This window comes from Bidens hawaiensis, unplaced genomic scaffold, assembly GCF_021521415.1.
Source record: "Bidens hawaiensis isolate Kalapana, Puna unplaced genomic scaffold, B.hawaiensis_p1.1 tig00013298_1, whole genome shotgun sequence".
NCBI classification, from domain to species: Eukaryota; Viridiplantae; Streptophyta; class Magnoliopsida; order Asterales; family Asteraceae; genus Bidens; species Bidens hawaiensis.
The window spans coordinates 428,926-442,534 of NW_027492127.1; the positions used below are offsets into that span (position 1 = coordinate 428,926).

Sequence of the window (13,609 nt, forward strand, 5' to 3'; positions counted from 1 at the left end):
CGCTTAATGATAAGTTCGCTGGAGTTCGCTTAATGATAAGTTCGCTTGGACTTTAGAAGATGGAAAATAAGGAATGGAATGGGCTTAGGTCCATGGGCTTAAGGGAGTATAAATACACCTTAATCCCTAAACCTTTCCATTTTTATCCATTCTCTACACCATAGCCTACACCTTGGAAAACACACACACCATCCTATAACCCGAACCAAGATCCGAAGTCGAAACCCAAGTTTGTTGGTGCTAGATCGTTGTGACGAACCAAAACAACATCAAAGACCAGCTCGTGTTTGAATACCGACTCGTCTAATGTACGTTTATATTTAGAAATCGTTCATATAGGTTCAGTTTGATTAATGAAATCATAGATCTGTGTTAGTTTGTTATAAACGAATCCAAAACAACAAATCTTATGGAAATTGGTTAACATTTGATGGGTTAATTGTAAACCTAGGTAAACCCGTAACCTATATGCCTAAATCTCACCTCTTAAACATCGATGTTAGGCCGATTTGATGGTTGGGGTTTGTAGGCGCTGGTCAGACGATTCCGTTGATACCAAAATCGTGATATTTGGTTAAGAAACGAAGGTTTAATTGCAGATCTAAGATCTGTTGACTATTTGCTGTTCTTGACGATTTTGACTTGACCCTTGAGTCAAAGTCTGGATAAGAACTATTGGTGATTCGTTATGGGTGATTCTTTAGCTAGTTCGTTATGGGAGCTTAGCGAATTAGAAGGTGATTCGTTAGCTAATTCGTTATGGGAGCTTAGCGAATCAGAGGGTGATTCGTTAGCTAGTTCGTTATGGGAGCTTAGCGAATCAGAGGGTGATTCGTTAGCTAGTTCGTTATGGGAGCTTAGCGAATCAGAGGGTGATTCGTTAGCTAGTTCGTTATGGGAGCTTAGCGAATCAGAGGGTGATTCGTTAGCTAGTTCGTTATGAGAGCTTAGCGAATCAGAGGGTGATTCGTTAGCTAGTTCGTTATGGGAGCTTAGCGAATCAGAGGGTGATTCTTTACCCAATTCGTTAAAGGCAAAGTAACGAACTAGGAGTTTAATATAAAGACAGAATGATCCCTGGACTTATAAAAGAATTATATAATTACATAACAGCCCTTGGAGTTTGGAAATTTGTGAAAGATACCTTTAAAGGTAAATGAGTAACGATTAACTAACCAGGTAATGATTTAATGAAGTAAAACAGCTTAGACGTGTAAGACTAATTAAGTAGCAATGAGATGACTAGAGCGGTACTTAATACTGTAATTATTATACAGTTAGTCGTGCACAGCTCAAAAAGGGAATAACCGTAAACGGTGAACGCAACCGCATTGAGGTGAGTTTCTAGCCCCACTTCCTTGTTATGTTTTCGGGGCTGTGTGCATACTCGATGTGATAGTTAATACACTTACCTTAAGTGGTAAGTGTATGCCTCGTATGATTTATGTATGATGATTGCTTGACGGTGCGTGAACGATCTTTGGATATTGCATGTACCGTTAGGTGGTAGTTAAAGATATGAATGATACGTATGATGCAAGATATGATGTATGTATGAATGTATGACGTATGCATAATGTATGTATGTTATGTTGATGGTGCGTGAACGCTCTTCGGAGATTGCACGTATTGTCAAGGAAATTATGTAAGAGCAGGTATGGTACAGTAGCATAAAACAAAGGGACCAGACCCTAATAATATCTGTGATGGTAGGGACCAGACCCTAATAATATCTGTGATGGTAGGGACCAGACCCTAATAATATCTGTGATGGTAGGGACCAGGCCCTTATAATATCTGTGATGTTAGGGACCAGGCCCTTATAATATCTGTGATGTTAGGGACCAGACCCTTATAATATCTGTGATGTTAGGGACCAGGCCCTTATAATATCTGTGAGGTTATAGAGTGGAAGGCTCTTTAAATAGGATGGATTGCTACGTATGAAAAGTAAGTATGAATAATGTACACTCCTTCGGACACGTGTACAAGTATGAGAACAGATTGTATGTTGTATGATTAACTAGAACTCACTCAGCGTAGCTGACTTTTAGTATGCACGCAGGTGAGTAGATTGAGGCAGCTTGCATAAGAGGAAGCACATGGCATGAACTTGAAGACAGCTGGCATCTCAAGAAATGTTATGTTATTCTAAAGACAATGTTTTATGTTTTAAATAATTTGAATGCCCGTTAAGACAACAAATTATGGTTTTGTAGTATGATGGTTTGAATGTTTTTAATGTTCCGCGAATGTTTTAGTTAACTCTGATATTTAGAACTGCGTTTATGAGTAAATCTAACGTCCAAAGTAGGGCTACCGGTAACGGGGCCTTACAGGGACTTGATGAAAACGTTACCAAGACCATTAGGGTATTAGTAAAACAAACAATATAATTGTTACTTGTATTCAAATTGTTTGTGTGAACGAGATGTGTTGATTATTGATTTATGAAATAAATGAGTTGATTAAATATTGTCACTTTAAATAGTGTCTTGTGTATTTGTCAAATCACGTTGCACCCCGGCATGTTCCGCATTTTGTCGGGGTGTGACATATTATATCGGGTATTAGAAAATTGGTATTGGGTATCGGGTATAACCGGGTATCGGGTATTGGGTATGACCGGGTCCGGGTATTTACGGGTATAAATCGGGTACGGTTCCGGGTACGAGTATTGACCTCAAAATGCATACCCTATCCATACTCTACGGGTAGGGTCGTTTCCGGTTTCGGGTATTGAATACCCGGGTATAAAAAAACCGGTTCCGGGTATTTTTTTCGGGTCCGGTTCTGGGTACGGGTTTTTTGTGCACCTTTAATTGCGCATATGTAGTACGTACAACATTATTGCATATGTGCAGTACACCAATTTATTTATTTATTTATTTTCTGATAAGAATAGCAACATATAAGAATTATGAAATAAAAAAGAATTTTGAAAATATTTAAAAAAAAACTTAAAACATTCAAAAAAAATTAAAAAAAAATATTAATAATAAATTGATAAAAAAAATCATAACTCAAAATATAAACTAAAAACGAAAACAGTAAAAAACACTAAAATGTTTCTCTCGCGTCCTCTTAAGACATCTTTTTAGTTATCCTTGTGTCTTTTTCTTAGCATATTTTACTTGATAAATCATATTACATTTATATCCAAACTAAATTCACATGACACACGTGTTCTAAGGTCATCACTTGCGTGATTAATTAAGGTTAGCATATGTGTCGTTATAAAAAATTAAGGTTAGTATCATGTGACATTTAGGTTCAAACCGAATTTGTGCGACATTTGTATGCATTAAGACTATCCACTATCATAACCCAAACCAACCCAACCATTTATTAAAAAACTAATTTCTCTCTCTTCCACCTATACAACCTAACCCAATTCAATATTTTACACACTATCACAACTCAACCTAAACCAATATTTTATTAAATAAAAATGCTTCATTTTTTATAAACTTTATATCAAAATGTTCAGTATTTTTTTATAAATAAAACCATGTTGTTATATTTTTTTAAAAAAGGTTAAAAGTTGTAATTTTCATGAAAAAATCAAGTTAGATATAAAAGTTTGGTTGCAAACTTGGGTTGCTGGAACAACCAAGGTTGCAACCGGTTGTGGACAAAAAAAGAATTTCCAATTTTTTAATTAAAATGTTTTTTTGTCATTTTGTGCCACATTGCAACCGGTTGTGATAAATGGTCATCATAGTGGGTAGTCTTATATGGATCATCACTTATATGAGTGATCAACGAAAATATGTGTATTTTACTTTATGAATCATATATGACAATTGGCATTTGTCTCCGAACTAATCCACACATCACATATGTTTTCTATAGATCATCATTTGTATGATTAGTGATGGTTAGTATATTTTACATGATAAATATATGATATTTATCTTCAAATCAACTCATGCCACATAGACATGCTTTATGTAGGCATATCAAATGTGATTAAAGATGACATGTGTTACATGACAAATTATGTGATCTTAACTCCAAAACATGTTTATCTCAAGATTGTAAAAATGTTTAGTGGTTGTTGGAGTTAATTCCGTGTTTAGTAGTGGTAAAAGACAAGATTCAATACGGGCCACTTGGGCGCGTCAACGTTTGTGAGGGTTAGATCAATCTGGTATTTTTATTTTTTAATTATTATTGTACATTCAAGGGATTGAGATAACAGTTGATTCATTATATTGTATTGGGAAAAAAAATAAAGAACATAAGAATTTCTATTCAACCTTGTAATATATGAATACAAAGTGATAAAACATATACCAGTTAAAATATGTTCACATACACCCAAGTAGTTTTACATAGCGGTGATGCATTTCAATAATTATATTATACATGGATTTTTGCATAAAAAGGGAATTTACGATTTACGAATGAGGTTATGACTACCTTTACCTATTAGTAGTTTACTATTACTATTATTATTAGTATAGTATTTTTGTATTTGTTTGTCTTAAACATAATCTATAATCTATATAAACGAAAACCCAAAAATCCTAAGTGTCGCGATATGGTCGCTCCCCCCTTTTTTGGAGTCACCAGATTTGCTTTATTTTTAAATGGAAGCTTTTTATGAATTTGACCGGAATTCACGGGTATGGGTCATATCAAACCCATATATTTCTTAAACGGGTTATAACATCTCATTAAACTAAAAACTAATCTTATCAAATATTTGATATAATAATCCTATAAAGTAGGGATATACTAAAAATTAATATATGATTTATTTAAAAAAAGATATATATTATTTATAATTAAAAATCCAATTTGTAGTAAGAAAAAAATAAACGGATCTTTGTTCTCATCAACCCATATTGCTTTTAAACCGGGTTATAACATCTCATTTATTTGGGAAACAATTTATCATTAAATCATAAGTATATTATTAACTTTCATACAATAACAAAAATAAAAATTCAAAAAATAAATAAATACTATAATCAAATAATATAAAACAACCCTAATAATACGAGGGATAAAAATTAGTTTATATTAATATTAAAGAACTTCAAGAAATGCGTAGATATGTTTGTAGTAAATATCAAACTCCACAAAAACTTGATTGAAAAAGGAAAGAAAAAAGAAACAACCAATCAACAATATATTAAAAATATCACATAAATACAAAAAAAAAAACACAAATACAAGCATTAATATCTAGCTCCAATACTTGATAATGTCCCATCAATCCATCATAACCCATAGTACACCTTAACAACACAAAAAAAACCATACCCCACTTAAAAAGTACAGCCCAACAAAGCCAGACCCCACATAAAAAGTACAACCACAAAGCAACAACCATTCAATCATGTCATGATCACTAGTACCCAAACGTATCAGCAGAAGCCATGATAGGTGGTTGATTAAGATACATCATGTTCCATGGGTTCTCCACACAATCAAACCCAAACTCAAACAACCTATCATTCATGCATTGATGAGTTGTACAATTACTATTCATCTTAATGGAATCCAAGATTCTATTAAGGGAATCCATCCTCTGGCTAAGCTCACTCATCTGAGCCCTCAAAACCGAGTTCTCGGCTTCGATTTCAACAAACCGTTGAGTCGTAACGTTGATTGAGGCCCGGATCTGATCGTTATCGCTCTTGATCTTGTTTGATTCCGCCATTAGATCCGCCGCGTGCTTTTGCTTTCGAATCCTTGATCTGCGAGCCGATTCACGGTTCGATTCCTTCCTCTTCCTCTTTTTCTCATCGATCAATCCATCGTTGGGTGGCGAATCTATAAAAAATTCCACCCACATCATAAATTAACATACATAAAGTTAGAGGTGTGCGTGAAACAGAAAAATCCAATCAGAAACTAAAAACACCAAACCCATGGTTTAGTTTTATGTTTTCGTAAAAACAAACTTTCAGTTCAATTTCGATTTTGCGTGTAGCTCGAATTAAAAAACCCGAACCAGACTTAAAGATGTTTATTTCATATCTTAAATTTTAATTAATTAATAATTGTTTAATATACAATTTAACACAAATATTTTCACTCAAATGTATAATAATCGATTAGTTATTGGTTAATATATAAAACTAGGCCAAATTCACTTTTTTATACTACCCAAATTTTAGAACTTAAATGATGAAAAAAAAAATTAAAATTAAAACTGAACGTTTTTCAAGAACTCAAAAACGGACAGATAAATCACTTACAAGTGGCTGCGCTTCGGGTTTCGTCAGATCCGGATGAATTTCCGCTTAAAGAAGCCATGGGTTATGTGAATTTGTAACAATAAATCTAGAAACGAATAAGTAAGACAAAGAAGTGAAACTAATAAGCTGGATCGAGACGGAACGGGTAGTCGAGTTCGGAGAAGACGTAAAACCAGTAGAGGAAGACAACAGAGAAGGATTGAACAAGATGGATCCGGCGGATAACATGAAATCAACGTGTGCCACCTTGATTTCTTCACCCTATTTTCTTTTCTTTTTCATTTCTTTTTGTTCATAATTATGATGGTGAATAAAATGATAAATAATAATGCATTTTTTTAAAGGCAAGCAAATTTTATAACGAAAATGGAGGAACTATCAGTCAAATTTTATAACAGTGAAAACGAAGGAACCACCAGCCGAAAGCTGGATAGGATCAACAACAAAATAGAAAAGCAAGCACCTGAAAATATCAACCTATTACAGCGGATAAAGGAGAATTAATCAACTCCTTATTAGAAGACTTAGACTTAATCCAACCAAAAAGGTTTAGCATGATATCCTTCATAATTGAATTCGTGGACACCGGTGGTCAAATGTTCTCGCATTCTGTTGCTTCCAAATAAACCACATCGACAAAAAGATAATTGCCTTCAGAAATCTCCTACCCATAACATTTGTGGGCTTTCCTCCATTTGAAATAGCTATGAGAGAGACTCGAAACCTGTCACGTAGTACCCACTCCAAATAGAACCTGCCCTCCAAATTTCCTTCACTCAATAAGGCCAAACGTAGTGGGCGTTGATTTGGGCGACAAAAGGGCGCGAATGGGCTAGAACACCCCCCCCCCCCCGGCAATTTTAGGGCGGGGGCGGGGATAACTTGTCGCCTGCTCGATTGAATTATAATAATATAATAATAATGTTACCGTTGGGGGGTAACGGTTATATATAAAAAAAAATTAAACTATATATATATATATATAAACATACACCTTCTTTTCCATTTCATACACAATTTATACCTAAATTCTTCAAAAAATCTAACAAAATGAATCCTACAAACAACCCAAACCAACCGACACTGGTGGAACTCGCCGCTACCATGAAAGAAATCATCAAAAAATACAAAAAGTGTGTCGAGTAACTCAACGATGCCATGAGAGAAACCGACAAACAACACGAAAAAATTGCCCAAATGTTGGAATTGCGGGAAATGAGTGAAGAATACAAATCCCTCAAAGATGCCGGGTTACACGAAGAGGCCGCATTATTGCAACGACAACGAATGGAAAAAAATGCGCGAATATTATGGATATTAGTATTTTATTTAGTTATGTTTTTTAATATTTTTAGTTATGTAATTTTTTTTTTAAATTTTAATGCATTATTAGTTAAGTTTTAAGTTTTTTGTATTTCTTTTTAATTTTAATGCATTTTTATAATTATTTAAATAAATTGGTTTTTATTTGTTTAGTTTAGTTATAAAAAGAAAATAATAAAAAAAGAAACTGTGTGCCCAACTTGTAGCCCTACACCATTATACCCCAAAAACAAATTTCCACTCCTTGCTGACTGGGCGCCACATGTCACAATTCGCCCCCAATTGTAGCCCATCCACTACACATAGCCTAACAATCAAGAAATGCATGGTTAACAGATTCTCCCACTGACACACATAATAGGCAATTTGAGGAAACCGAGCTCATACCACTAGCAACTAAGCTGACAGCCACCGCCACTCTATGTTGCAAAAAGCCTCTAAATGAAACATTTGATTTCGATCAATATCCAACACATCGAGCCCGTATCTTTTCAATGCAATGAATCAGCCACTACCCCTCTCATCCCGTGAACTGTAAATGAACCAAAACCATCCCCTATTCATCTCCATCTATTCGCCTTTCCAGCATGGAACGAGTAGTAAACTACTATTTGGTGCAGGTCAGCCAAGTCGGCGAGGTTAGTGGACGAAAGGTAGCCCGAGACCTATTCCACACCGTAGCCACCATCTCTGTTCCAATCAAAACCAAAATTTCGCTCACTGGACATCATTTACGAACCTCCAATTTGTACCCTTTCGGAATCAAATGTTTCAAAGCGAACCTGCACAACCAAACGTCTAACCAAAATCTCGTATCCACACCATCTCCCACCTCCTTAACAAAGAGACCTTTATATTGGATACCCAATGAAGAGAAGCATGTTCCCATGTTAGAAATTTTCTGCCACGTGCTAAGAAGTAATTCTTTAGCAATCTTACCATCCGAGTGCAGAAGAGTATCGTGAATAGCCTTGATACATCTAGCCCATAAAGAATCCTTCTATGTCTTCCATCTCCACCACCATTTGGCTAAGCGAGCCAAATTCATATTACAGAGATCGGTCACGCCCAATTCCGTAAACTTCTTAGGCTTTACCACACTGAACCAAGAAACCCAATATAATTTCTGTTTGTTATCCGAACCACCCCATAGAAATTTTCTTCTATTTTTTTCTTATGTTTTCAAGAACCATATTAGGAGCTTTAACCAAAGTGAGTCTTCCACTGAACAAATATGAGCAAGCTTTCCACCCGTTGAGCCTTTTTTTTACTCAATCTATTTACGGGCACTCAATGGGCTAACTAAATGGACATCTGTTAATTTTTACTAGTTAAATGGGTATGAAATAAGCCACCTGAAACTGATGTTTTATTTGAATTTCAAACTGAACTTTAGGGCTTCTAGTAAGAAGGAAAATATTAGTCCATTCATGTAAAACTTATCTCGAAATAGTGTTTCAAATGGCTTGATTTATCTTAATTGGAAGTCCAAACATCCGAATTGAATCATCGTTTCTGTGTTTGGTGCACCATTTGGAAGTAAGTTTTACATTAAGTGATTCGTATTCTTCTTCCGATCAAAGTCCTAAAACATCAGTTTGAAATTCGGATATAACTTAACGCTATTAATTTTATTTAACAAGGGTCTAATGAGAATTGTTTTTTTTTTTTGTTAAAAGTCGGACCGCTAGCAGGGATATTTACAATTGGAATTATTATCGGTCAATGACAAAATGGGATTAATAAATTTAGTTTGCCTTTTATTTATTGTGCAAATGATATGCTCGATTTCCAATTCGTTGGGAAGTTTAGGCACAAGAAAGATGAAGTATAAGAGCATTCTCAACCTATTCCCTATATATATGTGAGGGGGTTTTGTAAATTATATGGTATGGTTATGAGTGGTTGTGAGTAGAGGAAAGAGAAAATATTATATGAGAAAGTTAAATTTGGGGTTTCACTGTTCATACCGTATAATATTTTAATATTTTCTAAAAGTGGTTGTGAGTGAAAGAGAGAGAAAAGATAATGATAAAGGTATAAAAAATATTATTTAATTAAACAGGAGAGAGAAAATACAGTGATTTTTAATGTAATTATATGATATATATGGATATATGGTAGGGAATGGGCTGGGAATGCTCTAACACCAGTAGTTTGGACAAAGGACATATAGATGAAGACCTCACATCCGTGACCATTGTATTTCAAATAGGTTCGTATGTTTGTTATAAGTTGATTCTTTACACGAGCTCGAAAGTTGTAAAAAAGTGTAAGACTTTACATTTTGACACGTATTGATATAGGAATAATAATAAAAAAAAGAAAAGAAAAAAGCATAATGATATTATACCTCATTACCCTTCTTGTGCCTAAACATATATCCTATAGAAACATGAGAATTCCATAAATCTGAACAACTACATGTAACGTACTAAAAAAATAGTTTGGATTATTATATATGAGAGCATTAATGTGTGTTTTTCCACATAATAATAATTTGTAATTTTAGTACATAGACATGTATGAGCCTAAGATATGATAGTAGGAAACGACTATGTGATATTTTTCTATATACCTTGTCATGTTTTGGAAATCTAGAATCAGAAATGTATGAACCATACTACTGAATACATGCATAATTTTAGTAAATAGTTATGGGGTATACTATAATTTTTGAGAAATTTGGTATTTCAAAGCACACGACTATGTGAAATTGCCTATATACACGTATATCCATCCGAACAAATTTAAAAAAATTGGACTTTGGATGAAATCTTGGTATATTGGGGAGTAATGTAGCAATTTTATAAAGAAAATTCTGGAAATTTATACATAAAGGCAATTTGGACTTTTTAGTCGAAGAAAGGAGAAAAGGAGAAATATTTGGTTCTTCGAGCGGATATTCAAAAGTTAAAAAGACTATGGAAAAGCCAGATAAAGAGGTGAATTAAAGTGCTTGAAGACATGAAATGATTTAGTGAATGTTTTTCTTCATTGTTTGTATAAGTAGGGGTGTTTGTCCCAAGTCCCAACTAGCGTAAAAATTTGTGCTATACCCATTTAATCATTTCTAAAATCTTGGAAATGTTTGAAAACGTTTGATTTTTTAATCTAACAAGATTAATTCATACATGTGGTCGAAAATAGTTAACAAACCGAACTATTTAGAGTCTTAGACGCTAAAATATTATGGTTGAGAACATTCCAAAAAATAGCCATGTTAACCACTTGGCTTCAATTTCGGGTTTTATTATTAAATCATGCTTATTAATGCCTTATGAGGTGTTCTTCGGGTTATACTTTTAGGTTTTTTGAGTCGGTTTCCTCGGGTTTGAAAATTTTAAATCTACAACCAAAACTCGACCATGATCTCTTCTAGGTTCTTTGGGTTCGCGTTTTATTGAGTTGGATTAATCGGAATTCAAGTATTTGACCTTGCTAGAAAACTAAAAAAATAAATAATTAGATTACAAAAATTAAAGCAACATTATCATTTTCATTTGTAATGTAAATAAAGAAATAATAAAACAACATAATCCAAAAACATATTCTGTAGAACTAAAACAACATTATCATTTTCATTTGTAATGTAAATAAAGAAATAATAAAACAACATAATCCAAAAACATATTCTGTAGAATTAAAACAACATTATCATCTTAACTTGCCTAATCGACCGAACAACATTTAAAGAATCAAACGAGCTTGAAACAATTCTTAGAACTAAATGTAATGTCAAGTGAAGAGTTTGTGATGAAATACTAAACGAATGAACGCGTTAGGCACTAATAGTGTCACACCCCGGCTTAGGGCCTAGGCGTATGACCAATAGTTGGTACCTGTTTTGTAAATATATCAGAGTTGCGGGTTATTTTAGCGGAAGACTTTGGTTGAATAGAATATTAATTTATTTGAAAACTTCTCGGATAATAAATATCCGGTGTTTGATTTATAAAACTTGTTGAAATACCGTTTGTAATATTTTAATAATTAAAAACTGAGTCATCACTGTTGGTACATGTTTGTCAGTAGTTCATAGTCTAGTATTTGTTATCGAGTCTGTAATATAGTTAATGGTTTGTTTATGGTTTGTTTTGTAAACTAGCGAAGTTATCAGCAAGTTCGCTATGGCGAACTTGCTGATCTAGCGAGGTTACTGACAACTTCGCCAGTGGCGAAGTTGTCGTGTTTAAATAGAACGTTTCAGCAGAGAACGTGGGTTAGGGTTTTGGTTTTACGTTTTGTTTCGTTTTGTTCTCTGTAACAGTGACCTACTGTCACGGGTTTGGTTATTCAATATAACGTGTTTACCTTATAGCTCGTGTTCATTGTTCGTGTATTCAATCTATACAATATCTACGCTCGTATCTATATACGCAGGGATTCCGCACCTGCGTTGTTAGAGATTTCCCGTATACGATCGACGTCCAGGAACCTACAATTGGTATCAGAGCCATCGGCTCGATTGTGAGGTTCGGGATTTCACGCGGGTGTAGATTTCGTCTCATTTCGGGTGTTACCGGGACGAGTTTTTGGTGTGTTTAATCATTCAAGCTACCTACCAGTGTGTTTAAGCCTTTAAACCTTCAAAATTCTCGTTAAAATCCGAGTTTCAGATCTGAACTGTTCTTCGTGTTCATCGGGCGAAGTTACCGTTCATCGGGCGAAGTTGCTGAATTCAGGCGAAGTTGCCGTCACTGGAGATTAGGGTTTCGGCGAAGATATAAGGATTAGCGAAGTTAACCACAACTTCGCTTACCTCATAAGTTCGCCACAGCGAAGTTATCCGTAACTTCGCTTACCACCCAACTTCGCTTACCACCCAACTTCGCTTACATCCTAAGTTCGCCCATTTTAAGCGAAGTTATTTTTAACTTCGCCAAGCCAAGCGAATTTAAGATCCGCGAAGTTCTTGTTCAGCGAAGTTAACTTCCAGCGAAGTTATTCTTAACTTCGCCATCTGAGCTGTTTTAATATTTTTTTGTGTTTTTTTCAGGTTTTTTTTCCAGGTTTTTGCAAGGATGTCCGCGATTAACATCTCAGATTTAGTCAAGATGGAGGTAGAGGCGGGGTCAGCCACTAAGGCCCCGAGGTTGATGAAGGGAACGGACTTCGTGGCGTGGAAGGACAGGTTCATCCAGTATATCAAATATCAGGACGCCAAGATGTGGGTGTGCATGCAGGATGGATATGTACCTCCAACCATGCAATACGAAGGACGTGATGTGGTTAAGAAGTACAGTAAGATGGATGACGAGGAGAAGAAAATGTACGAGGCTGAGAGTAAGGCCCATGCTGCTATTACTATGGCACTACCTCAAGAAGTTCTTCATACATTCCGAAAGTACACTTCTGCAAGAGAGCTCTGGGATGCTCTGGAAAACAGATTCGAGGGGAACGTGGGTATACGTGCCTCAAAAATTAAACTTTTAAAAACCCAATTCTCCGTCTTCAAATTTTTGAAGAATGAATCCTTAGATGATATTATCACCCGATACTATCACTTAATGACAGAGCTTAGCAACTATTCAATTGCCTATCGAGAGGAGGAGATCGTTGAAAAGCTTCTAGATGCTCTCCCACCGAAGTGGGAAATGTACACCGTGTTAATGAGGGATGACAGAGACTTTCCTAACTGTGACTTAGAGACTGCAGTAAACAAGCTCAGAACTTATGAGCTAAATATGGTACGAAAGGAGACACCTACAGACCAGATACAAGACCCTGGTATGTATGGTGCTAAAGTTAACTCAGGCTCAAGTTCAAGGCCTGAATCTGCTGCATTTTATTCGAAGGGGGAGTCAGGTTCTGACTCTGCACATGAAGGAAATGTTTCTGTGAACTCAAATGGGGACGTATGTTTTGTTGCTGGAGGATCTAGTGCTTCAAAGCCTCAATCCTCTACAAGTGGTTATTCAGCTGGTCCCACAAGCAATAATTACACCAAGATGCCTATGAGTGTAAAATCTGCTGAAGAGCAGTTTGCAGTCTACGCTTCATTTATTGCTTCATACGAGAATTATATCCAGGGGAAGATTGTGGACCCTGCCGTTCTTGATGAGGATTAT

General features: G+C 35.3%; 1 protein-coding gene across 1 annotated transcript; it reads right to left on the minus strand.

The window, feature by feature from the left end:
• Positions 1-5,305: 5,305 nt before the first annotated feature.
• On the minus strand, positions 5,306-6,434 carry LOC143543779 (bZIP transcription factor 44-like). The gene is made up of 2 exons (XM_077036025.1): positions 6,216-6,434; positions 5,306-5,787 (listed from the first exon to the last, which is right to left on the minus strand). The coding sequence occupies exons 1-2, from the start codon at positions 6,271-6,273 to the stop codon at positions 5,363-5,365; spliced, it is 483 nt and encodes a 160-aa protein (XP_076892140.1). The 5' UTR covers positions 6,274-6,434; the 3' UTR covers positions 5,306-5,362.
• Between the last annotated feature and the right edge of the window lie 7,175 nt (positions 6,435-13,609).